The sequence below is a fragment of the Cavia porcellus genome, unplaced genomic scaffold, assembly GCF_034190915.1.
Source record: "Cavia porcellus strain 051 isolate PalLab524CR breed Dunkin Hartley unplaced genomic scaffold, mCavPor4.1 scaffold_1, whole genome shotgun sequence".
In the NCBI taxonomy this organism is placed as follows: Eukaryota; Metazoa; Chordata; class Mammalia; order Rodentia; family Caviidae; genus Cavia; species Cavia porcellus.
Genome location: NW_026947484.1, coordinates 44,989,757 through 45,014,725, shown reverse-complemented (window position 1 = coordinate 45,014,725; position 24,969 = coordinate 44,989,757). Strand labels below are relative to the sequence as shown.

At 46.7% G+C, this 24,969-nt stretch overlaps 3 protein-coding genes across 7 annotated transcripts in view; 1 reads left to right on the top strand and 2 right to left on the bottom strand.

Moving 5' to 3' along the window:
• The window catches only part of Nemf (nuclear export mediator factor), a 44,816-nt gene extending 43,211 nt beyond the window's left edge, over positions 1-1,605 (top strand). For both annotated transcript variants that reach the window (XM_023565908.2, XM_003471805.5), the window contains 4 exons: positions 377-477; positions 576-619; positions 836-915; positions 1,148-1,605. In XM_023565908.2, the coding sequence (XP_023421676.2) occupies positions 377-477; positions 576-619; positions 836-915; positions 1,148-1,225 (303 nt within the window). In that variant the 3' untranslated portion in view covers positions 1,226-1,605. The remainder of the gene's footprint in view (positions 1-376; positions 478-575; positions 620-835; positions 916-1,147) is intronic.
• Positions 1,606-2,323: 718 nt separating this feature from the next.
• On the bottom strand, positions 2,324-12,182 carry Klhdc2 (kelch domain containing 2). 2 transcript variants are annotated; one of them, XM_063247230.1, is made up of 13 exons: positions 11,955-12,182; positions 10,184-10,263; positions 7,698-7,815; positions 5,925-6,040; positions 5,712-5,793; positions 5,475-5,558; positions 4,907-4,987; positions 4,775-4,833; positions 4,402-4,511; positions 4,018-4,051; positions 2,966-3,053; positions 2,831-2,883; positions 2,324-2,635 (listed from the first exon to the last, which is right to left on the bottom strand). In XM_063247230.1, exons 1-13 carry the CDS (start codon positions 12,105-12,107, stop codon positions 2,512-2,514), a joined length of 1,182 nt encoding a protein of 393 aa, XP_063103300.1. In that variant the 5' UTR covers positions 12,108-12,182; the 3' UTR covers positions 2,324-2,511. The 2 variants fall into 2 exon arrangements, with proteins under 2 accessions (XP_063103300.1, XP_023421677.2); XM_023565909.2 differs by having other exon boundaries at positions 3,979-4,051; positions 11,955-12,180.
• A 1,796-nt stretch (positions 12,183-13,978) lies between these two features.
• Positions 13,979-24,969, bottom strand: part of Klhdc1 (kelch domain containing 1) — a 48,425-nt gene continuing 37,434 nt past the window's right edge. For all 3 annotated transcript variants that reach the window (XM_013154696.3, XM_003471804.5, XM_063247210.1), the window contains exons 11-13: positions 22,085-22,169; positions 20,398-20,450; positions 13,979-15,523 (exon numbers count right to left, since the gene is read on the bottom strand). In XM_013154696.3, coding sequence (XP_013010150.1) covers positions 15,340-15,523; positions 20,398-20,450; positions 22,085-22,169 — 322 coding nt within the window. In that variant the 3' untranslated portion in view covers positions 13,979-15,339. The remainder of the gene's footprint in view (positions 15,524-20,397; positions 20,451-22,084; positions 22,170-24,969) is intronic.

Sequence of the window (24,969 nt, the reverse complement as noted above, 5' to 3'; positions counted from 1 at the left end):
TGAAATGTCTTTATAGCCACTGAGGTGCATCCTCTGAGTATTTTCTGCAGCTGTGGTAATAATATTGACTCTCCCTTTCTCTAAAAATATGTGGTGGTTTGGAAATTATTTTTCTCAATATTGTGATAGGCAAAAATTTAAGTTCTCAAAAATAGTTAAACATGCTTTAAGTGCTGTTGGTGCTGAGAGTATATACATTCACAAGAAAAGAAAATAGGTTGAGATAGATAATTAAACAGTTTTATAGTTTTTGGGATGGTGGTGCTGCTGGGGTCTGAACCTAATGTCTTACCCATGCTAGAAGTGCTCTACCACTCAGGCGTACCTTGTTTAAGGCTGGTATAAATATCTCTGTACTTTTGTTTTCCCTTTGTAGGAAAATCTGTTTGATTCTTTGACAGGCTGTCCACACCCTGAAGATATAGTATTGTTTGCCATTCCGATATGTGCACCTTACACGACCATGACAAACTACAAGTAAGTCACCTGTAGTTTACTCTAAACAGTTGTCATGGTGACTTTTAGGAACTGTTTTGTAATCCCTGTTTAGTAACTCATGTAATTTATTTTTAAAGATATAAAGTGAAACTTACCCCTGGAGTTCAGAAAAAGGGAAAAGGTATGTAATTTATTTTAATTATGATTTTAAGCTGGGTATGGTAGCACATGCCTATCATCCCAGCACTCAGGAGGCTGAGGCAGGAGGATTGCTGTGAAGTCGAGGCCAGCCTGGGCTACCTAGCAAGACCTTGTCTCAAAAAAAGAAAAAGATTTTAAACAGTTCAGAGACTGAACAGAAGTAGATCTCTTCCCCCTCCCCCTTTTTAATTTACAGCTGCAAAAACAGCTTTGAATAGTTTCATGCATTCCAAGGAAGCAACGGCAAGAGAAAAGGATTTATTCCGCAGTGTAAAGGTAAAGTCTGCCTTCAGGCCCCAGTGGGGACTGGAGGGTGGATTGAGAGCCGCAGAAGTTACGTTCTGTAGTTTTGATGGGAAATGCTGTCTTACTAGAAGCAGTAAAGTAGTAAAGGCATTGAGGGTAAAAATTTTGGCACTGCCTTCTCCTGACAGCAGAGGAGAAGTGTTATACAGAAACATGGCTCATCATTAGGACATGAAGATACTCAGCAGTTTTCTTTTTTTAGGACACAGATTTATCAAGAAACATTCCTGGCAAAGTGAAAGTGTCTGCACCCAACCTTCTGAATGTAAAAAGGAAGTAGCTGAAATGAATTCCTAAATATATGAGAAGAATCAATTTTATAGCCCGTGGGAAGTTAAAGTGAAAACACCATGTAACAGGACTTCTGCATTTGAAAATGAATGAATCATTACCTTGCTGTATTCACCGAAAGGACTTAATTCTTGGTTTTTCCAGTTTTATATAGAGGAAAACCATCTATGATAGATTTCCTAAAGTACATGTCAAAAGCTAACTGCTAATCTGTAGTTATACCACATTTTGTTGAAATTGGGAGGTTAATACTAAGTATTCATTTAATGATTTAAAGAAACTGGATAGTTGACATGATTCAATTTGCTTAAACTACTGATTTAGTAGTCTACTGTATATAGCATCTAATATATATATATATATAAAACAGGCCAATCCCAAGGGTTTTTTGTCCTTGTTGTGGGAGTGGGGGCAATTAAACATTTAGGATTGTGTTTTGAAAACCGTCAAAAATATATTACACCAAATGTAAATAAATATTAATAATTCCCACAAATAAGCTCAAGGGTAACACCTAGAAAACACTGGCAGTGGTCATTTCTATGCATGTACACATCTTCATCCTTCACTTTTCCCTTGTAATCTGAGTTCTACGCCATTCTCTTTTCCATCTTCAATAGTTCTCAGTAGCATGTTTAGAGCATCTTAGCCTGCTCTGTCACAGAAGTGCACTTCTGGGCTTACTACTCAAGGCTTCTGACCGGCCTCCTTCTGCCCCCTATCCCGCAGGACAGTTACATGTTACTCCCTTCCTCCAGGGTCTTTACTGATTGAAATCACCACTTACAGCAGTGAGCTTACACTGTGCTGCATACCTTCTGGTCCTTCATGGTTCTTAGTCCTGTGGAGCGCAGTTTTAGCTTTAAAGTTCATGTTTTAAGAAAAAGACAAACTTACTCTATTTGTAATGCTAGGTCATAATTAAGACCATTCTTGCTATTTAAAGAAAACAAAAGTTTAGTGTTTTTAAAAAACAAAACTTCTATTTTGATAATGTTAAGATTTACTGTTTCTACAGAACTATAACCTGAAGTTATTACCAAAAAGGATATAATAACCATTAATTTTTTCCTTTCACAGAGAAGAGTTACTGATGTGAAATACGTTTATTGTAAACTTTATAGACACAAAAATAGGTTCTCTAGGCCATCCACGTGCACATTAAAACCAAATAGTTGCAAACTACAACCATATATTACACAAATGACCATGATCTGAGGGTTACAGGGCTGTGTCCATGCAAGGCGATCAGAGGCGTTATCTATCTACGAAGCCTTAGGATCCAGAAGTGTTGTTACTGCCAAACCTCTGGTTAACGCTGTGGAGCAGGTGTTTTGGAAGGCAGTTCCACGAGCTGGCCAACATCTCCTTAAAGCAAATAACTGCTTCTAAGCTTAGCCTGGAAGTGGACACAGAAAGAGAAAAATAACTTCACTTGACTGTTACAAGTACATGAACTTGAACAAAAAAACTCTTTAAAGATTTTCATAGAACTGATCGTTCATGTCAGTGAAGGTTCACTGTTGCTCTTAAATAATCTATAAACCTACTGTTTAAAAAAAGTGAATTCAGTGCCAAATGAAAAGTTACTCACTGTACGAGAGATTTTGGCTGAACTGAAAATACAAGTATTTCATTACTGTGTGCCTGAAAGACAGATGAAGGGCACATTAGAAGTGGACTTGGGCAGTCCATCTCGGGGACGCAGGGAAGCAGGCATGACACTCACAGCTCTGTGGTGGACCAGGAGATTGTTGGCGCACCCTCCAAAGACGATGACTTCTCCTTCATCGCTGGCACAAGCTGTGTGCCACAGCCTACATTCAAAACAGTAACTTGTGTTTAGAGTCACTCACAACCAAAGCAGTCATTTATTTACACTACAGAGCAGAGCTGGTAAAGCAGAAATCCCAAGATAGTTGAGACTGAGTATCATAGTGAAAAATAAAATCTTCCACTAGAAAAATCGGTGTTTCTCTGAATACTGTGTTCTGTCGGTGTCCCTGTGTATGCAGCGAGGGGGTCTGAACTGTTCTCTAAGCCTTTGTTAGCAATCTGTCTAATGCAGCCTCTCCCTCTCCTGCTCCTTCCTCTTTTCACTGGCAAGGCCAGCTGGCTCGGGGCTTTCGGAAAGCCCAGCCTTAGCAAACCTAGGACTACTCAGAGCCTGGTAATTCTTTGGAAAGGTCTTTAGCAGCAAATGAAATCTCAGTGGCACGGGCTGGAGTTTGAAGCTTGGGGAAATGCAGGCTGATGTCTGCATGGTCTCTGAGCACCAGTGCTGACTGTATCACTGCCGTTAGCAGTTATTTTCAGGGTTTACAAGAAAAATAACTATCACTGTTTTATAGGCTTGGTGGGAGGGATAATCTGACCTCTTAAACTTTGTTATATAGTGCTACTATAAATCCAACAGTTCTTGGGATTTTTTTTTTCACGTACATTCTTAAGATTTTACAGTTTTCCTAGATTTCCCTTTGATTTTGTTTTTTTGGTTTTGATCCCTGATATCAAAAAAGAGGTAACAAATCTAGCTCTATCTGTCCATAGGAAATGGAAAGAATATAGCTGATGCCGGTACTGGTTTTCTTTGAGCAGCACGGTGTTAAAGCTTAGTGAAGACCAACATCTTTTTAAGAAAGATGGATGCAGTGCAGCTAGGACACTCTCCGTGCTTCCCAGTCTCCTGCACAGGGGGCCTCAGCCATTCACTAAAAATTATCTTTCACACGCAGATCATACCTTGGTTTTTCAGAGTAGGGATGATTAAAGGGTACCCACTCATTTTTACTGATGCAGTAAATCCAGGCATCACCTGATTGAGACAAAAGAAGCAAAGCTATGGAGTGTTCATTCTTACAACATGATCTTGACCTTAAAGGATACAACTTTAGCAAGAGAAAGTAGAAAGCCAGTTGATACTTCTTTTTTAATCCTCTGCAGTTACCCAAGAAAGCCCCCGTACACTGTAGCCCTGCAGTGGGGATTTTAAATGCTTTGAGTGGTTTGTTGAAACTGTTGGGCAGGATGTATGATAAGCCCAATTAAGTTATAAGGTCAGAATTACCAAATTTTCCAGCCAATCTTGTAGGCATCTACAACTCATTTATTTTTAGCTACTTGTTCATTTATGTGAGTGATGTATACATATTTTAAAGGACTCACTCAGTGGCTGTTTTTCCGTGGTAAATCCTCCAAAGAGAAAAAGATGATCTGGAGAAACCGGTGTGAGTGAGTGCCATGACCGGCCGACTGGCCACAGGCCTTGGGGGATCCTGAAATGACAGCCCGAGTCACGCAGAGCAGTGCAGTGCCAGGGTGCTGGTGGAGAGCGTCTGAGGTTAGGAAGAGGACTCGAGGCCTCCTGAGGTGGGCAGCTACATGCCTTATGCGTATGCTATGTTTTCTCAACTTCAGACTTTCTCACCAAACACTGAGCATTTTATGTCAGGCACATGTTTGTAGAAACTGGAAATAAAAAGTCTTTAAGGACTACACAGAGCATGTTCGGTTTATAAAGAAAAAAGGTGATACCTACAATTCATTCCATTCCCATGTATCCAGATTGAGATGGTGGAGATCATTCATTCTAGCATCCTAAAAGTACACAGTGAGCTGGTTACCATTGTGAACACTTCAGAGCAAGCCCTGAAGCTGTCGCTCTACTCACGCGGTATCGGCCTCCAAACACGAAACCTTTGCTGCCAACAGTTGCGCAAGCATGAGCAGCACGAGGGGACGGCGCTTTTCCCTGTTAAAAAGCCATGGAGGAAATTAGTAAGTGAACTGTTTGCAAGCAGAAGGGAAATAAGTCTCCTCTGGAAGTCAATTAAGACTCTGCCGGGTACTTGAGCTCCTCAAAGCTGGAGTACAGACTTCCAGGTAGTAAAGTAATCTATAAACTGACGGTCACACCTGCAAATTTTATATTTTTGAGATGTTACTGAGTGGGCTGATTAATATAACATGGTTACTTTTATCTTTTAAAATACAGCCAGACGTGGAGGCAGGAAAAGAAATCTAACCCTTAAACAAGTTCTAATTTAAAGCTAGATTATTTAATTATAAGCAATAGCTACCACTCAGCATGCTCTGTTAGCATCTTCACACATGAGTCCTGGATTCCATTAGAATAACAAAGCCGAGATTCTCCAGAAGACGAGAATGAATAAAGTCTCCCAGCTCTGCTGTATCCCTTTTCTCCCCTAAGTAATTTTGCTTATTCTTCAGGAACTCACAGTAGTTAGAGGCTGGCTCCAGGTAAACGTTTCAGTGTCTAATATATGTACGTGGTCATTCCATCCTCTTGGGTGACTTGAATTCTACAGAGAAGTAACAGTCTGAGTCATTTTCTCAGAAATGCCTGTAAAATGCTATCACTGCTGTCCGAGCCAGTGAGCACAGCGATTAGTGGATGTGAAGTGCACTATTTGGCACGCTGAGGAGGCCACATGCAAATACGAAACCCTGCTTACCCAGAAGGATGTTTCATCAAATTCAAAAGTTCCCAGTGCTCTATCTTCAGGTAAATATCCGTATCCTCCAAAAAATATTAACCTATTTGATGAAAAGACAATAAAAATGCAAACCTCTGTAGTCTAGGACACGGGTGTTTTTCTTTTTTGACATTTGGTATGAATGGAAAATGAACGCTGGCGTGGATGGAAGCACTTGTGTTTCTAACTCACTTGTTTTTATACACCCAGACTCCCAGTTTGTCCTTCGATGATGGAGGGGTTCCTTGGCAGTCAACTCTTTCCCACTGTAACACTCTGTCTGTGCACCTTGAATCCAGCATGTAGAACTGACAAAAGCAATGACTGCGGTTAGATTTGGTTATGGGAGAGAAATTTGTCGCTAGCATACAGTTCTCCTGACTTCTAACAAGGTGCTGTCTAATTCAGTGCTGCTGACATTGTGACCGCAGACTGGCTTCCGTCCTGGTATGAGTCAAGATTATGAACTCATGACAGAATGTAAATAACCTACACGGGCAACAGCGCTGTTGGTTCAGTTTTTTCTTAGCCACACTTTCATGATGAATGAATCAGCATTGTTCATTTACTTTCTAACACAAGCTCCTTCTCTTGCGAGCGCTTGGAGTTAACCGAACATCTGCCTATCAAGATGGCATTACCAAAAAAAAAAAAAAAATCAGGTCCATTTCTATCCTCGGGTTCAGTTTAACTAAGCACATCTCCCCTGCCTGCCTCCCTTATTATCAGAGCTGCAGGTGCATCACTGTTACAAAGGTTAAAGTTTGTCTGTCCTTCAGATGTTTCCCATCCAAATAGAGCAGCCTTTCGGTCTATCTGAAAACACCCGAGAGTGTTTCTGGGGCTGCCCTCCAAAGTCAGCTGATCTCCCCACACATTCAGCCGGTGCCCAGTCCCCTCTCCCCGGCTTGGCTTTGAATAATTCGTGGCTCAACTAGAGCCAAATCCAAGTTTACAGCCCTTCTTTCCAACAGCAAAACCTGGTTATAAAGGCAAAACAGCTGTGCTTGCTAAAGGGAGCAGCAACACAAGCATGGCGCCCGCCCCAGATGCCTTCTCCCAGGGACCCAGGGAGCACACTTTGAAGCCCCTGGCCACGAGTCCCCTCCACAAAACCACCTGGCATTTCCTTACAGAGATGTGCTTGCTTCTGTCTGTGCACCACGACTTCACTTGTGGTTTGTTTTTAATTCAAGCATGGCCTCCTGGGTAAACATGGCTTGCTGCATTCGCTCACTTACAAACCCAACTGCACCAAGGCTCCTCTGTCTCCTGGTCTGCCTCCTTCGGCCCTGCATTCATTCATTTGCGTTTGGCCTTGCAGACAGAATCTGGGGGGGGGGGGGGGCTCACTACCCTCAGGCCCCCAGGGCCACCTGAGCACCACAGGTGCTTACTGAGCAGCCTCATAGTAAATGACACACACGAGCCTCCCAGTTTGAGGGTACCTGTCTGAAACTTCACCTCTTACTGGGATGAACAGAACAGACAGCCTTTTCTTCTGTTTGGAACAACATAAGGAAAATATCCAAACTGTCTTAAGCTACTACATTCTAGGGATGTTATCTGAAATTCCACCCCTCCTCCCCCCCGTGTTAATTCAGCCTTAGGGTTTTCGGCGCGGCTCTGTTCCTCGCCACCCTTCCCTGCAGCCTTACACGTCTTGTCTTTGTCTTGTCCCTCGCTCCTTCTAAGTTTGTTCATGGTGTCCACTTAACATGGTGGGCTCAAGGTGGGGGACAGAGCACAAGCTCGACCTCGGGGCTGCTGCACAGGATGTCCCCCAAAAGTAGATCTCACCAAAGACCCGGGAGAATACCGGATGGTAGAGAGAAGCCTAAAATGCATATCCCTCCCGTAATAAACTACAGACATTCGCCAACGGTCAGAGAACCGAGCGATCCAACTGTCCGAGGTGCAGCACAAAGCGGCCCTGACATGCACGCTTCACTCGGAAGGACCAACCTTGTTCGTGTTGCCTCGCGAGTGGTGGCCTCCGAACAGGTACAGCACCCCGTCCACGCACACGGCGCAGCTGCCGGACATGGAAGGGGGGACGTCGCCCTCGGTGTTCATTTTTTTCCTGGGGTGGGGGAGGCAGAACTGAATGTGAGATTCCCAAGAGGTCAGCAATGCACACACCAGTTCGTTCCTCTATAAGAATGGGGCGCAGTATGAGGAATGTGAACTTTGGGGCTGGGGTTTAGCTCAGTGGCATAAGCACCTGCCTTGCAAGCAGGCAGTCGTGAGTTCGATCCCTAGTATCGATAAAAAAACAAAAAAGACAAAAAAACAAAACAACAACAAAAAAAGAATGTGAACTTGTTTTTTCTCATATTATTATCATCCTTATTATTCACTGTGAAGTAAACCAAATCCTTCACGAAAATGTTGTTTTGTAAATATATCAATCTTCCTCACATTAAGTTTTATAGAATGAAATTTCAAAAAAAAAATCTAGTAGCATCTTATTAAGGGAGAGCAATGGAAACTGATAAAGTGATTTTATCTTCCTTTTCTGAGAAGCATATTTTGGGATGCATAAAATTTTATGATGGAAGATTAAATAGGCAATGGAGACTAAAATATTTAAACAGGAAGAGTAAGTTGGAAAGATAGTTACAACGTAATATTAACATGTATTAGCCAAAGAAACTAAAGACAAGGGTGATATAAAATCAAATGTGTAATACAGTGACCACATAAAACCCTAGTATGCATGGGAATGTAGCATGTGATAAAAATGAAGAAAATAATTGTTCAAAAGATTATGCTGGGTCTAAGTAAATAAAGCAGACAAGCGTGTGTAAAAAAAAAAAATGGGGCGCAGCGATCTCTCCCACTCTCGCGCCACTCTGAACCGGGCCCCTCTCCATCTGCCAGCGGGCCCCCCAGCTGCACCCACCCACGCAGAGGCGAGCGGCGAATGCTCCTCCACGCCTTTGGCTTTCTCTGCACCTGCCCGGAACCGCCTTTCTTTCTGTGGGCCAGGAACCCACAGGGAAAACTTTAGCTTTCCTCGTCTGACAGATCCACGGGTTTATTTTTAATTCAGTCACCCTTCAGACACCCCAGTGACTCTGACTCAGACTCTTATGTAACACTACCGCCGCCCAGAGACTGTTTATTACCGCGCCTGGCTCTCCTCGGTGCTCTGTGCATGCTCGGTCTGAGCCTGGCACGGTAACTCAGAATCCTAGCCTGCCAGGGGCTCAGGTGAGAGGGTGGCAAGTTCGAACCCAGCCAGGCAGTGTTAGACTTAGCAAGACCTCAAAATCAAAACAGCTGGAGATGTAGCTCAGTACCCAGCGCTCCAAAAAAAAAAAGTCAATCAAATATTCGCACTACTAACAATACATTCTGGTTATAGGTACCACTTTATCTTTGCTAAGCATGAAGTCTGTGCTAGAGATCCCCCTGCCTCAGCGGAGTGCTGGGATTACAGGCTTGCACCACCACGCCTAGCTTGGTTTGTAGGCAGAACATAATTTCATTCGCATATATGAATATATGTACATCCTGCGGTAAATGTATCCTGCTGGGGAGGCTAAGCCAAGGCCTCAGGCATGCTCCAGCTTTCCTGTCAGTGAGCTTCACTGCCAGCAGATAAAAATCTTGATATTTCTTTCTCACCACTAGGGTTTGGACCCAGGGAGTGCTAAGCTACATCTCCCGCCCTTCTTTGGTATAGTGCTAGGTTAGGTAGAGTGGGGTCAAAAGGTTTGGCACTGGGGTGTGATCGGGAAGGATTCTAGACTCTGGCTCCTCCCTTTGCTGCTCCTGGGCTGCCAGGGTTTGAGCTGCAGGTGGTGCCCGGAGCCAGCATAGCCTGGACTGCAGACCTGAGCTGCATGGATCTCTCCTCCTGCAGGTTGTGCCTGCCGGGGAATCTGCCCCAGCAACCGGCAAGCAGCAGGCACAGTGTCTTGCCTCAGCGTCTGCGGAGTCTGGATTACAGGCACGCAGCGCTGTGCCCAGCCAAGCACTGCCCATTCTAACAGCAAAACCCTGAGTTCATCCCAGGCACTGTGTAAGGGAAGCTTGTGCCAGCTTTGAAAAGCGTGTGGAAATCACATCCTTCCATGCCAGGATCTGACGTCTCCATCCACCTCGTGGGACTCCACGGAGCCCTGAGTAGAGATTTCTCCTCAGGTCAAAAAGTATCTAGTAATGACTAAACTATGCTGAAGAGAGACTATAAAGAAAGAAAAAAGAAAACAAAAAACAGCTGAGCTAAACCAGAACACTTGTGAATGTACAGATAAGGTAGCATCTCCAATTGTTTTTATTCACTAGGTTTAATTTTATTTTTGCTTTGTAATCTTTTTTGGTACCAAGAATCGAACTCAGGACCTTGTGCTTGCCAGGCAGGTGTTGGCTGCTGAGCTACATCTCTGGGCCCTTACTTTGCAATCTTAAAGCAATCTGTTAGTCCCATAATACCCAGTTACCATCTTCCAGTTTCCATGTTGTAGATCCATAGTTCTTCTCTAGGCAAATAAAAATCATATAATCCTCTGACTTGATTACTCTAGGAAGAATCAGAAAATGCAAATATAAGTAACACACTTGGAGTAACTAATTATTTGGAGTAATAATTAGTTATTAGTCATGGAGTTGGGTGTGGTGGTGCACAACTATAATGCCAGCACTCGGGAAGCTGAGGCAGGAGGATCCAGAGTTTGAGACCAACCTGGGCTTTGTAGTGAGTTCAAGACCAGCCTGAACTGTATATAGCAAAACCCTGTCTCTAAAACACCAAATAATACGTCATGGAAGATTAAATGTCTTACACTTACGTTAAATAAAACGGTTTTCTCATAGCATCCTACGGCAGAGCTCAGACAGCCCTGAATTCAAATTCTCACCTCCCGCAGTGGCAGTGGCGTCACAAGAGCCCTCGGCTCTGGGAAAGGTCAAAGGCCTGCACAGCGCACCCTGCAGAGTGTGCAGCTTCAGAGGTCACCCGTGCAGTGACCTCGGGCCACAGGCATGCCCACCCGGGCTCACACGTCGGTTTTGCAGCAAGCTCGTCCTGCGCCTGCTCGCTCGCTCTTGCTAAGCAAGTCTCCAAAACGGAGTCCCTCGGTCTCCATTTCTCTCCGGGTGTCAGTTCCCAACACTCAGCTCTGCGCCAGCGCCGACCGCTCCCCACCGACTCCTTTCCGCACCCCAAGCGGCAAAGTAGTAACTGCCGGCGTCCAGAGAGGCGGATTCGCCCACGGCCACCTCGCGCCGTGACGTGGAGCCAGGCATCGGCTCCCTGAACTTGACCGCTGTCCCGCTCCGCGGTCAGCCCCGGACAGCGAGCGGGGTCCCCGCCACGCCAGAGCCAGCGGCTGGAGGCCGGCGCCGGGCACGGCCAGGCCGCCCTGTGCGCGCTCCGCTCTGCTCGCGGCCGACGAAGGCGCAAGCGGACCGGGAAGGCCGAGCCGGAACCGAGGGCCAGCTGGGCGGCGCGGCCGGAGGATCCCGGATCCCTGGGAACCGCGCCCGGCTCCGCGCCTGCCCCTCGGCAGCCCTGTCACCTCCACACGCCCGCGCGCCCTGCGCCCACGGCGCCCCCAAATGTCGCTGCGCCCCGAGCTCCATCGGCCCGAGCCAGGGGCAGCGGGCCTGGCCTTCCAGCCGTCGGGAGGGGACGCTTTTAACCGAACTGGAGTAACAGAATTTTATGGTGGGTGGACAGACCCAGCCCGGGCGTGAGGCGGCTCCAGAAACAGCGCCGACCCCGCTCTAAGGCCAGAAGCAGCGCGCGCTCCAGCCCGGAGACACCCGAGTCCGGGCGCCAGCAACACCGCAAGCGGCTCCACAAGCCGGGGTCCGATGCCAGCGCTCACGAGGGACCGAGGAGCGGCGGTCCAGCTACTCCTCGCCCCGGGGACCGCTTCCTTCTGTTTCCCTTTGCGAGCGTCTAACTGGCCTGGACCTCGTGGCGATCCTTCTGCCTCAGCCTCCCGCATGCGGAGCCCACAGCGTGAGTTAGCACGCCCGCCTCGATGCTTTCTTAATGCGGTGGTGGCCGTGTTTTGAGTGCATCCTGCTGTGCAGTCCAGGCTGTCCTTGAGCTCACTATGGAGCGCGCCCGGGCTGGCCTGGAACTCGGGGATCCACCTGCCTCAGCCTCCTGGGCGCTGGGGTCACAGCCGCGCCCCACCGCGCCCTCCCACCGCCCGCCGCAGCCCGCGCCGCGGGGTAACGGGCCGGGGCGCGCGCACTGACCTTGTAGCCGCCCCAGACGAACATGCGGCGCCCGTCGGTCACGGCGACGTGGCCGCTGCGCTCGGCGGGGCAGGCGAGCTCGGCGGCCTCGCAGCCCGCGAAGGCCGCGCCCGGCAGCCCGTCCTCCCGCGGCGCCGCGGCGCCCTCAGCCATGCTCGGCTGCAGCTCCGAGCACCGCGGCGCGGGCGGCGGCCCGGGGCCGGGCGGGGCCGCTGTGCGATCGCCCGCTCCCCGCCGCGCCCCGCCTCCGCCCGGGCCCCGGAAGCGCCGCCCCGCGCCCGCCGCCGCCGCCGCGCTCCGGAAGCGCTCAGCGCCCCCAGCGCCGGTCCTCCCGCCGCCGTCGCCCCGCCCGGGCACGAGGTGGCGCCGCGTCCTCCAGCCACCCGCCACCGGCCACCCGCCGCCAGGCCCGCCCGGTGCTCCCGGAGTCGGGGGAGGCGCGGCTCCGGCGGGCACGGACTTGTGCTGAGCGACCTTGGGTGAGGGTCCCGGCCTGCTGTGTAAATGGCATCAGGTGTGATTACTTCTCTTAAAGACTCTCCAGTTGCCTCCTGTTTTTACGGTAGAGTCCTACATTAAACAACTTTTTTTCCTTCTGAGTTGAGCGCGAAGGCGCAGTCCTTAATCCCAGAACTCTGGGAGGCTGAGGCAGGAGGATTCACACATTTGAATTCGGGCAATTTAGTCAGACTGTCTCATTTTTTCTTTTTGATGACGTCCCACCTGTCACCTATGACCATTTCACCCACTGCTCCCTGGCTGCCAGCCTTTTGTCTCTCTTTGGCAATGGTGAGGTGGGTCTCCCTTCCCCAGGAAGAGAAATCCATGGTTTATTGACTTTGCCAGTAACAAAAATATGGGAGAGCCTGGTGGCCACGCTGTTGCCATTGGCATATTCCACGGGAGCCACATCCACAGCCAGGACGTCTCTCCCTGTTGGTGACCGCACCGCCGGGCACCACACGCAGGTAACCAGTGTCAGCCTGATGAAAGGGTGACCTTGCCAGCACCTGGGTCAGTCCGGACCCTGCCATTCACCTTGAGGAGGGGCCAGGCGCGCACGGTGGGTCACCAGCTGTGAGGGTCCTCCTGTGCCCACAAAGGTCCCTCTCACTTGGCGGAACTCGTCGTTGGCCTCCCCAGGTGTAAGGCAGCGGCTCTGGATCTTCGCTGCGTCGCCACCCAGCGCACTGCAGTCCGTTCCTTAGGAAGAGGAGGGCAGCCGCGGGCAGGGGCCGCTGGCTGGACGGGGAGCAAAGGCAGCGGTCAGCGAACCCCGCTCCCAACGCTCAGGGCAGCAGCTGTGGCGCCGGCAAAGGCTCTGGGTTCCACTCCTAGTACTTTAAGACATAATTTTCCCACTATTAGGGATGGAAGCCAGGAGCGCTTTACCAAGACACAACACAGCGATCTGTAGATTTTATTTTGGGCCAAAATCTTGCTAAATCACCTCTACCTTCAGGTTCTCCTGCCTTCGCCTTGATAGCGGGCATTACAAGGGTATTTCAGTGTCCTAATTTTTGGATTTTTTTAAATTTGTTTTTTGAGACAGGACTTGCTATGTAATTTAGGTTGGCCTCAAACTCGCAGCGACCCTCCTGCCTCGGCTTCCCCAGCGCCTGTATCACAGGCGTGTGTCACCACGCCCGGCTAGGAGAGGAAAATTCTCAGCCTTGTGCGCGGTCCGGTCCGGCCCGGTTCCAGCCTTCGTTCCTGCTCCTCTGCTTCTTGCAGCTACAGCAGGGCTCTCAGGGCACGGCTCGTCCCTAAAGTCTCCTCCGAGCCGGCAGCAGCCGGTTCCCTAACTCCATGGAGCGTGGGGGTTTCAAGCTCTTGAAGCCTGAATGAGAGCACGTTTGAGGGTGCCAATCCCACGGTGCCGGGTGTTCCGCACCAAGCGGCCCAGAGAGGAACGCCCTCTTCCCGGGACCCAGGTGGGCCCCCGAAAACCTGCCGTACTCGTGGGATTCACTGGCTAGATCTGTTATGAAGACTTAAAAATAAAATCACAACGCACACTGACATTGTTTTTGCACAATCTAATGACAACACCGAAAAAGTAACGCTCTGTACAATAAATAAAACGTGCACAAAATATTCCAGAAAATTCCATAAATGGCTTTGCACATCCACAATACAGTGTATCTGGATAAAAATCTCTCTAACCAAAGACCACAGGCTACAGAAACACTTCTCTAACATTTTAATTTGACAAAACTTGCATGGACTTAGCCCAGCTGCCAGTAATTTTATACACTGTATAAAATTAGTAATTACAACCAGTTAGTCAATGGCAGGGCATGAGTGTCATAATACAAAGAAAAATGTCTCAATTATGGTGGAAGTACCATTTGGGGGACTATACAGTGCTCCACTTCTGAACAGATGGTGACATTAAAAACAAACGAGAAGACACCAGATCTTGAACATGTTGGTGTCTTGAGTATCAGCTCTAGAGCAATATGGGCCAAAGTGAGGGATTTTAATAAAGGCAAAATAGATTACCACCCATTTCAGTGCTTACAAAAATGACATTAGCAATATTTTTCTAAGGCAAAAAAAAAATTTTTTTGAGACGCAGCTATGCAGTTCAGGCCTCCTTGAACTCACTATGGACCCCAGGCTGGCCTTGAACTCGTGGTGATCCTCTTGCCTCAGCCTGCCAAGTGCAGGGATTATAGGTGAATCCACCAAACCTGGTCCATGAAAACTTTTAAGTATTTCAAACGTTAATAAATGTTCCATGTCTCATTATCCAAATTCTTTGTATGATGAATTAGTCTCCACTTTCTCTACCATAAAACATGATCTTTATATTAAAAGCTGGACTAGCTAATAGTGGTGGCAAAGGATATAAAATTGAAAACATGTATTCTATTCAAAGAAAGCTCTGATGCAGCCTGTGGACGCTAGAAAAGTGCTAAAAGGGCAGGAGTTCCATGTGAATGCCACGCCCATTGTGTAATTTTTGGCCATATTTATTAGTTATTGAAGGAGAAGTTATTTAATAACTGAGCTATTTAAGGAGATGTTTAGGTAATTTTAAAGTAATCTGAGAAAATGTATACTTTTCTGAAAAATGAATACACACATATATATTTATAAAATCCTTAGGGTAATTTTTTCTCAAATTTGCATAATCTTCCTGTAAACATTAAGAGCTGTTATAAGTTTCAGAAAGTTTCTGTAAGTAAGGATATTTGCTCTGCAGTTTACAAGGAAATAAAGGAACCTACATTCGCATCTTATGTCCACAAATCCCATGCCATATGTGACTTTTGCAGGACGTTTCTGTATCAAACTTTATCCTGAAATGAAGCTTGCAGCAGGGCGTGGAATCTGACTGAATGGCTTGCTGTATCCTATAGGCGGGGTGTGCATCCATTCAGCTGCTACTGACCCCCTGGCACTTCTTGTCTGTTTCTTTCTGAACTCTTTGTTCTTCCCGGTGATTAGCTGCAGTCCAGAATGTTATTTTTTTGAGTACTTGTTGTAGGAGTTTAGGAGGTAACAAAGATATCTGACTTTTTAAAATGATAGCATTTTTACCAATGCAGTCAAGGCATGACCTGTAAACAGAACATTACAGAATTATTAGTTGTTTGCTAGGGAGTTAGCTCATTGGCCTAAGTGCCTGCCTTGCAAGCATGCAGTCATGAGTTCGATCCCTGGTACCAAAAAAAAAAAAAAAATATTAGTTGTTGGACCTTAAGTTATAATACAAAATATTTATAGTACTCCATTGTTATTTTTCAGGGCTAGGTATGGAAGTTAGGACCTACCTTACCACTGGAAGCACTCTGCTACTGAACTAAACCCCCAGCCCTAGTTAAGTATTCTTAAAAATAAAAATGATTATAAAACTTCACACAAGGGCCGCGGTGCAGCTCAGCAGTACAGCACCTGCTTGGCAAGTGCAAGGTCCTGAGTTCAATTCCTGTTTAAAAAAAAAAAAGCCCACAAAACTTTACATAAGAATGTACTTCCTCTATGTTGTCTGCAACATAAGATTTTTTTCTAAGAGCACAACAATAATCACATTTTTATTGCACAGACACTGTAACAGAATGAAGTCCAACAGAAACAAAGTCAGGAGTGCAGGCTGTGCACCTGACTGGCCCTGGAGGGCAGACACGCTGGAGAAGCCTGGTGCCAGCAGAGGACCGCTTGATTTCTACCCTTCAGGAGGCCTGGTGTTCATCCTCCCCTCTACACTGTCCCTTTAGTGCGCTTATTTCCAAATACCATTCCCTTTTTATCTGATGCTACTCTGAGATAGGTTTATACTTTTAAACCAGAAGCAATTTAAGAATTATCACACACACAAAACAAAACTATTTCAACAACTAAACTTCAAATAAGTAAGTAAATCTCTTTAAAAGGGTATACTAGAACTAGATGACTTGTTCCCCCCAGAACCTGGGATTAGCCCGGGGTCTCCCAAACGCCCTCCCACTAATCCCCGCCCCCGAGGTCTTGTGGTCACTTTTACAAGCCCGGATTTGCACCCTGCAGCTGTGCACACCCTCCTGCACCGTGGCGAAGCCCCTGGTCTCCCTGACAAGGGTGAGTGGTTAAATGCCCCACCCTGGTGCTGAAGGGGAAAGCACCAGAGCCCCAGACTTCCATGGTGGTACAGGTGCAGAGGCCGGGCCAGGGTGGCTCTGCTGCTCCTCGTCGCTGTCTTCTTGAAACAGTACAGGCAGAAAAGCCACCCCAGGAAACCCACTTCGCAGTCCCAGGAGAGCACGACTTAGTGGAGGAGTAAGGAGGCACTCAGCGCTGCGGCCAGGCCTAGGACGGGTGCTGAGTTCCACAGGAATTGGACAGCAGTCCCAGATGGGCTTCATCGCCCAGGCGAAGGGGCCACGCTGACCCCGCCAGCCAGGGAGACCTCTGCAGGAACATGCTGGACAGGCTGGAGCTCACGCCTCACTTTTATAACAGCCCCAAAGTGCAGTAGTCCTAAAGATGCACCACTAATCTAGTAAATTATATGCATATTGCCATTAATAGTATAAACGGGACTAGTAACCCAAATGATGATCCATGCAAAGTGTAAAGTTGGATTGTGAGCTGGGGATTTAGCTAAGTGGCATAACAGCCTGACTGGCAAGTGCTAGGTCATAAGTTTGATCCCCGGCACCAAAAATAAAGTTGGATTATAAGACAGTGTCAGTGAGCTTTAGACGTGCGCCTGCCCCTGGCCCCATGTCCTGTGGCCTCTTGGAGTGGTTGAATCCACTCATATTGTTTAGCAACAGCATCAAAGTGGAAAAATACATCCCAAACTCAATCTCTGTGAGTGACAGTTCACAGGTGGGTTTCTGTTGTTTTGTAATTTCTGGAATGTATTCACATTGTTCTCCCTGTTAAAATCCTCCATTGCGGCTGCGCCAGAGCTCCGTCCTCTGGACAGTGATGCTGCCTTCCTGGCCAGGCAACTTCAGGCCCTGGAAAGGGCATCAGAGGTGGCCTTGGAGAAGCTGACGGGAGGCAGCGCAGAGCCTGGCAGAGGCATGGCAGGCACCGGTCCCCACCAGCTTCCTGGGCACAGGCCTTCGAGGTCACCCGTGCCCCGGGATCAGGGATCAGACAGACATGGAGGCCCTGCTGTGACCACCTTGGGAGGCTCCCTATGGGCTGGGCAATCTTGTCCCCCAGTGGCCTCTCTCCCCGGGACAGTGGAGAGCTCGGCCAAGAGGACATCCCTCAGCAGAAGCTGCCTCCTTGGGGCACTTTACACCAGATTCCTAGGGCTCCACTGGGGTCCCCAACACCATGGAAGCCTCACACCTGTCCGCAGCTGGCTCAGGCTGCTGTCGCCTGGCCTGGTCTCCGGTAGTTCGCCCTGAGGGACACGCCCAGGCAATGGTCATCTCAGATGCCTTGATGCGCAAGGAGGACAGAAGCCGCCTTCCAGGACTTACTCTTCCGGCCCTCATAGCAGCACTTGGTGACGGGACTCCCCTGCTGACCCCAGCCTTTTCCAGGCCCTCCCGAAGCACTGTGCCACCTGACCATCCAATCGTGTTTTCCCAAGGAAGAAGTGTCGTTTTTTTTTTAACCATACACTTTCCACACTAAATGAATTTCTTTGTCCATATAGATCTCATCTTTTGAAATCTGAACAAAGAACAGAACTATTTCTTTGAGAAAGCGCATCCGTATACATGTGTCTTCGAGGGGCAGGGCCCGCACGTCATCCGCTGGATCGTGCGCAAAGAAAGGAAGCTATTTCCTGTTCATCCGTGCAGTGGGCACAAAACGCTGCTGACCTCGGGCTGGAAAGCACCGCAGCCAGCAGTGCCAAGCAAGCTTCGCACGAAATACCGCCACTGGCCCTGGGCTCAGCAGCTCAATGACCTCAGCCACAGAGGCGCGGTCCCCAGAAGCACAGGCTGGGCTCAGATTTGTCCCCTGCCTTCCCCGCTGGCCACCCCAGCCTCGCCTCCCTCCAGAGCAGTGCATGGCCAGCCCACAGACACTGCGCCTCCCTGGTCTCTGTCCTTGCTCTCTTATTTCAGTCTAGACCGGGTCCTGCGTGTCCCCTTCGGGCAGCGCTTCCTTCACCTCCGGGTCTCCTGCTGCTGCTCCGCACACACGGGTTCGTGCCAGGGGTCACCCGGGCCACCTCGCTGCCCTCGGCCCTGGGACTTGGCCGTGGCTGTGTCACTGCGGTCAGGGTGCTCCTTCCCTGAACTGCTCCACACCCGCGTCCCCCTCCGGATGAGAAGTCTTCTTTTTAACTTCTATGTTAGTAAGTCTTCGGGTTCACTTTAGGTCTACCCAGCACTCACAGTGGTCACAGGGAGCCTGCAGCTGCACGCACACAGCGATTCCTCATTCCCTCTCCCCCCCTCCCCTCAGCCCTGCCCCTCCCCATGTACAAGCTTTGTTTCCTTTTTTTCCTTGTTTCTTGCCGTTTCCTTTCCCTTCCTCCTTTCCCCTGCTCTTCCCATGTGAACACCATCGCCTCCCCTGTTCAGCACAGTGCTGGAAGCGGCCAGAGCAACTAGACGAGGGCGGCATGGAGGCACAAGGACGGGACAGGAGGGAGTTAAGTCACTTCACATGTGATGGCGCGTTGCTCCACACAGGACTCTCTTCTCCTCTTCCTCCTCGCACCCCGCTCCCTTCACCCTGCAGCCCTGGACATCTGGAGCCCCCAGGGAGCCCCCAGTCGAGCCTCACTCTCCCACCCAGCCCAGGCCGAAGGCTGCACTTCTCAGCCGACAGCTCCAGTCTCCTTCCAGAAGGCTTTCTTACCCACCCCGCCACACCCAGCTGGACACAGTGCCTCACTTTCTGGAGCCCAGAGCACCCCTCAAGGGTGCCAGCTTTTCAGCAGCACCCCTTTTCACTCCCCCACCCGATACTTATCAGATGGACTCTATCAACCAAAACCTTCTCAAGGTGCTGGCCCCAACCTGCAGATTTTTCCCTTTATATCCTAACTTTCTTCTCTCTCCAAGGTTTTAAAAGTATTCTCCTCCCAGTCAAAGGCTAATTTGACTGTGGTGACAATCCACTACCCGTGACTGCCAACTGTTCCTTCCTGTCCTGTACCTGCAGCAGCTCCCTCCTTACCACTTCCTCCCAGCAGCACACAAAGAAAGACCGGCCCCTCTCAGCAGGCTTGGCTTCTCCTGGGTGCCCAGATGATCCTTTAGCCCTGCACAGCACTCACGGGAAAGGCTGAGCAGTGTTAGAAATCGTGGCAGCCATGGTCTTCAAAGTTCAGGCCATGTGACCCAGGGGCAGAACCCAGGTGTCAGTGTTTTTTGAAGCTCCCCATGAGGATCTAACTCAAGACAAGTCACCAGGTCATAGAACAATTAGAAGCTGTGGTGGATGCCTTGAAATGCAGCATGCTCTCCCTCCCACATGGCCTCTGTCCCTCGGATGCCTTTACCCGTTATTCCACACATAAAAGCCCTGCACCTCTTCATGTCTACCTTTCTCCACCCCTTCCTCCGACTCCCCCAGCCACCGCCTGCTCAGGCTCAGCTCGGCATCCACAGGAGCAGCTACAACACTGTCAGTCACCACTGAGTCAATCGCAGGTTTGCAATTAAACAGATTATTTTACACTCGATGTTGTGCTGAATTTAAAGAAAACATACATAATGTATAATTATTAGATACATTTTGATTTCTAAGAGTTAAATATCAAAATCTTAGAATTAAGGAACTATAGTATGTTTAATATTACCATATATATTTAAAGCAATTTTATAAATGGAAAAAATGTGATTGCATCATATATTTTAAATAAAAGTCACATTGGTATTTGGGTCTGAGGATACTCTTAGAAAGATGTAAACATTTTCTTGACTTCAAGTGATAAACTACCTGAAAAAGATAACTCCTCCCAAGAAGGACAAAGAAATAAATTATCATATCCTCATAGCATATCCATGTAAAAATACTGATTGCTTACCTGAGTAGTGAGTAAGGCTGTGTTTGAAAGATCAGTAAATCATTACAGTGACCCTAGTCAACACAAAAAACACCTTATCAGGGATTTTTGATAAAATGGCAGTGCATTAAATATATCTTTTTATTTTATAAATGTAAAAGAAGTTACGTAAAGTAGCAAAAATATATTTCTCTCTAGTTAGTAATACAGACACATGAAAAGCACACATACAAGTATACACCCCTCCCACGCCTGCCTAATCAGTATGCACAAATGCATAAAATGAAAAGAAAATACACTTTAAGTGTTTTAACAAAATGGCTTTCTCCTGAAGGAAGAAGTTATGGGTGAGATTCAGAAGTAATAAAAGGTGGCATCAACAGTACTTATTATGGTTTGGGTCTAGATGTCCCCCCAAAGCCTCGTGTGGCCTTAGATGGGGTTGCTCAGAGGAGGCTGGATCTGGAGTGTGGGATTCAGGGATCAAGGGCATGTGGTCACTACATCAGTCCACTTAATGGTTTGGCATGGCTCTGGGCGTGGAGAGTAGGAAGGCCCGCCCTAAGGGCGTGTAGCCTGGACAGAATATAAGGGACAGAAAGAGGGCTGCTGTGGCCACTGTGCTTTGCTGCCTTCCTGCCTTCTGCCTGCCATGAACTGTTTCTGCTTTGCCATGCTATCCTGCCTGGGAGCCAGCCAACTATGAACTGATACCTCTACAAACTGAGCTACAATAAACCTTTCCTGCTTTAACTCTAGGTGTCAGGTATTTTGTCTTAGTAACAAGAAAAGTAACTCAGACAATACTGATAGTGTCTCACTTAGTTCTTAAAATTGGTTAAAATTTTTTTCTTTGACTCAGGGTCTTGCTATGTGGCCCAGACTGGCCCTAAACTCACTGTATGGTCTATCAACTCACAGCAATATTCCCACCCAGCTTCCCTCAGTGCTGACATTACAGGTGTGTACTACCTTACAAAGCTTAAATTAGCAAATTTTATGGGCAATTATCTCATATATGTGTATTTTATGTGTCAAAACAGATACACATTTTAATTCAATAAAATTATAGACACCCATAGTTTCACAAAGTTCGAAGAAAAGTGTCATCCTTTAAAGGCTCATCTTAATAACCTAGCCAGGGAACTCTTCTTCGGCTGTTTTCTTTTCCCCTCCTTCGTCTCTCCCTCCCTCCACTACGGGCTTGTTTGCGCAACTGGGGACTGAACCCAGGCCCTTCACACTTGAGCTTCGTCCCCACCACTGTTTTTTTCCTAAGACAGGGTCCTGGTGAGTTGCTAAGTGGCCCAGTCTGTGCTCAAACTTGGAATTCTCAGGGACAGGAAAGGAAGAGGATGGGGACATAGAACAATCAAGGTGTGCTGTGCACACGTACCACTCTCCACAAGAAATGAACTCTAATCATTATGTACTGCAAACATGTACTAATAAAAACAGTAAACTAAAAAAAAAAAAAAAAAGCAATTTCCTGCGTCAGCCTCCCTGAATACTGCATGCCACCTTTTGAGTTTAAAAATCCTGAAATGCTTCCCAAAAGCCACCATGTGAAGATTAAACATTCTCAAGGTAACATTTTATTTCCTTCCATATTTTGCAAAGGTAGATTAGCAACCCTGTTGCTGAGTAGCTGTTCGGTGTGAATAACATAATTACACAGAGAAAATATTTATGTAAAAGATTTTCTTACTGTATCCAAGGAAAGTAAGTCATCTTTGCTCCCACCAAATACCATTATTTCATTTTCTTTTCCCAAGCAGGCTGTGTGCCATAATCTACAATTGAAAATTATACACAGTGAAATACTATCAAGGAAGAAACTGGTATTATATACAAGTCACTTGTAAACTGTACACTCTAAAATTTTTGATTGAACTTGAACTGCTGACATATCCTCAAAGGGGTTACTATCTATTATCTGTCTGTCTGTGTGTCTGTCTATCCATCCATCCATCCATCAATCCATCCATCCATCCATTTATTTGACAGGGGTCTTGCTATGTAGTTCAGGTTGCCTTGAACACACAATGTAGTCCAGGCTGGCCTAGAAATCATGGTGAGCCTCCTGCCTCAGCATCCCAAGTACTGAGATTACAGATGTGTGCACTACAAGAAGCAAACGGGTTACATTTCAAATATTCCCCTAGAGTTCATTAAATAGTTTTTAATTTTAAATCTATTGGTACAAAAAATTTTTAAAAATTTATTGGTAGAATTTAGATATAAAGATCCTATTTATCATAGGGAATTTGTACCTGTATATCATATATTTTGATTCCCTCTCTTTTTTTTCTTTTGAGACAGAGTTTCCCTATGTAATACAAATTGGCCGTAAGCTCACTATGTAGCCTAGGCTGGCCTCAAACTCACGGTGATCCTTCTGCCTCAGCCTCCCAAGTGCTGGGATTACAGGTGTGTGCCATCATGCCCAGCCCTAGAATCACTTCATTTTAGTTAAGGAGCTGATCCCTAATAACTGTTCTATCACCTGACCTTTCTCTAATCCCTTCATCTCACAGTCACTACCCCTGAAATTCGACAGGTGACAAAGGAACTGATTCCCTCCTCGCTGCCCAGGCACCTTTCCAGGCCTCTCTGAGCTGACCCTGCCGCTGTGCCCCACCCGGTGGCCACTCCCACAGGCCGATGTCCACGGTCAGCCCCCTCATACTCTGGGCACAGAACACCACAGTATGCTCCTAGAGTTCTGTTCTTAACCTTCTCTGCCTACATACAGCTAATAAATAATACTTGCAAAAGTTCTGCTCTTTAGACATTTGAAAAGTTTTAGCTGACACATAATGTTTGCACATATTCATGGGATACCTGTGATAATTTAATACATGTATATGATGTGTAATGATAATATTAGGGAAGTGGCATTCCATCTTCTCAAATATCAATCATTTCTGTGTTAGGGACCTTTGGAATCTTAGTTATATTGAAACATAAATTGCAGTAAACTATACTTACTATGGAAACTTTCTGACTAGAACCAACTGCTGGCTTCTCTAGCCTAATATTTATGATCAACTGCTACTTCTTTTACTCATAAAGTTTAATTCTTGCCTCTTCCTAAATAAGCCCTCAATTTCAGACAACTCTCCTTCCTTGTTTAACCGGGAAAAAAGGCTTGTATTTACCTGTAGGAATTGTTCACTTTTTTCTTACATTTAGAAAGGTCATTCTTTCTAAGCCTTAAACACAATCACAAGCCCCAGTAAGTGCTACTAATAACCCATCCAAACTGGTTTCACTGCAGACCACGTGAAGTGCATTTTATACTCTCCTGACTTACATTTGAAAATTAACTGCTCTGTCTATTACCTTAATTATCTGCCCTGTGTGAGTCCTAGCTCTCTAAAAAACCTATGAAGTCCATGAGGTCAGAGCTGGCCGTAGGGTGTGCTGGGCCCAGCTCCCTGGTGAGGTGAAGCTGGCCATGCCTCTCTCTGCCAGGCTCAGGTTTTTGACATCAGCTGGGGAGGATTCACACCGCAGAATCAGAGAAGGCTAAGCATCCCCGTGGTCCCTGCCCCAAAGTGGTTACAACTGTATCCCGGCACAGTGGTACAACCTGGGTATTCCAATTTTATTTAAATATGCCCAGTATGGTATTTTTTGCAAAATCGAACATAAAATACAAATACAGTTTATTCAATGATTAAATATACAAATTATAAAAGAGATCCACTAATTTCTTTGGCAATGGTCTGATAGCTCATATCCACTCTCTATTTCAGATTTTTATTATTTATTTATTTATTTTTGTTTTGTTTTGTCTTTTCGAGACAGAGTCTCACTATGTGGTTCAGGCTGCCCTTGAGCTCACTTTATAGCCCAGGCTGGTCTTGAGCTTGAGATAATCTTCCTGCCTCAGCCTCCTGAGTGCTGGGATTACAGGACTGCGCCACCATGCCTGGCTTCAAAATATTTATTTATATTTATCAAAAATAATTTTATAGTTTTTTAAATTTTATAGTTTTATATAGTTTATAAAGTACAATATTTCTAATTCTCTGAAAAAAAGTATAAATGTCCTAATGTTACAGAATAAATTAAAGAATTTTTACAAAGTTAGTGATTTTACTCAAAGTTACTGATTTTTTAATTGTGAGCACTTTTCTTTCTAGTACTGGGGATCAAACCCAAGGTCTCTGACTGAGCTTCATCCCTAGTCCCCTTTTCTTAAAAATTTTATTTTGAGATCAGGTTTCCATAAGTTGCTAAGTTGCCCAGGTTGGTCTGAGCTTGTACTTCCCCGCCTAAGCCTCCCTGGTGCTGGGGTTATGGGTGAGTGCGACCACACCTGGCTCGCAATTCCTTTTCTTAATAGAAAAACTTCTGAAGCAACAGATACCTAAATCGACGAAATATTATCACTTACTATACTGCTACAAAACTGAGCTTTGGAACATTAATCCTTTTTACTTAAATTTCATAAATACGAACAGTATTTCAAGTATTTAAGTATACATAATTTGTTAAATCAAATGCTTTTGTCATGCACATACTGAATGACAGGCACCTGTGACCCAGGACACAGCTAAGTCACTACATACATTGTCTGTGAAA

Coding starts and splice junctions, on each gene's coding strand:
- Klhdc2 (XM_023565909.2), bottom strand. CDS start 12,107: ATGGCTGAGGGCGCCGCGGCGCCGCGGGAGGACGGGCTGCCGGGCGCG. Junction 5,794..5,924: donor GTCTGGGTGTATAAAAACAA/GTGAGTTAGAAA, acceptor TTCATCAAATAG/GTTAATATTTTTTGGAGGAT. Junction 2,884..2,965: donor TCCTGGTCCACCACAGAGCT/GTGAGTGTCATG, acceptor TCTGTCTTTCAG/GCACACAGTAATGAAATACT.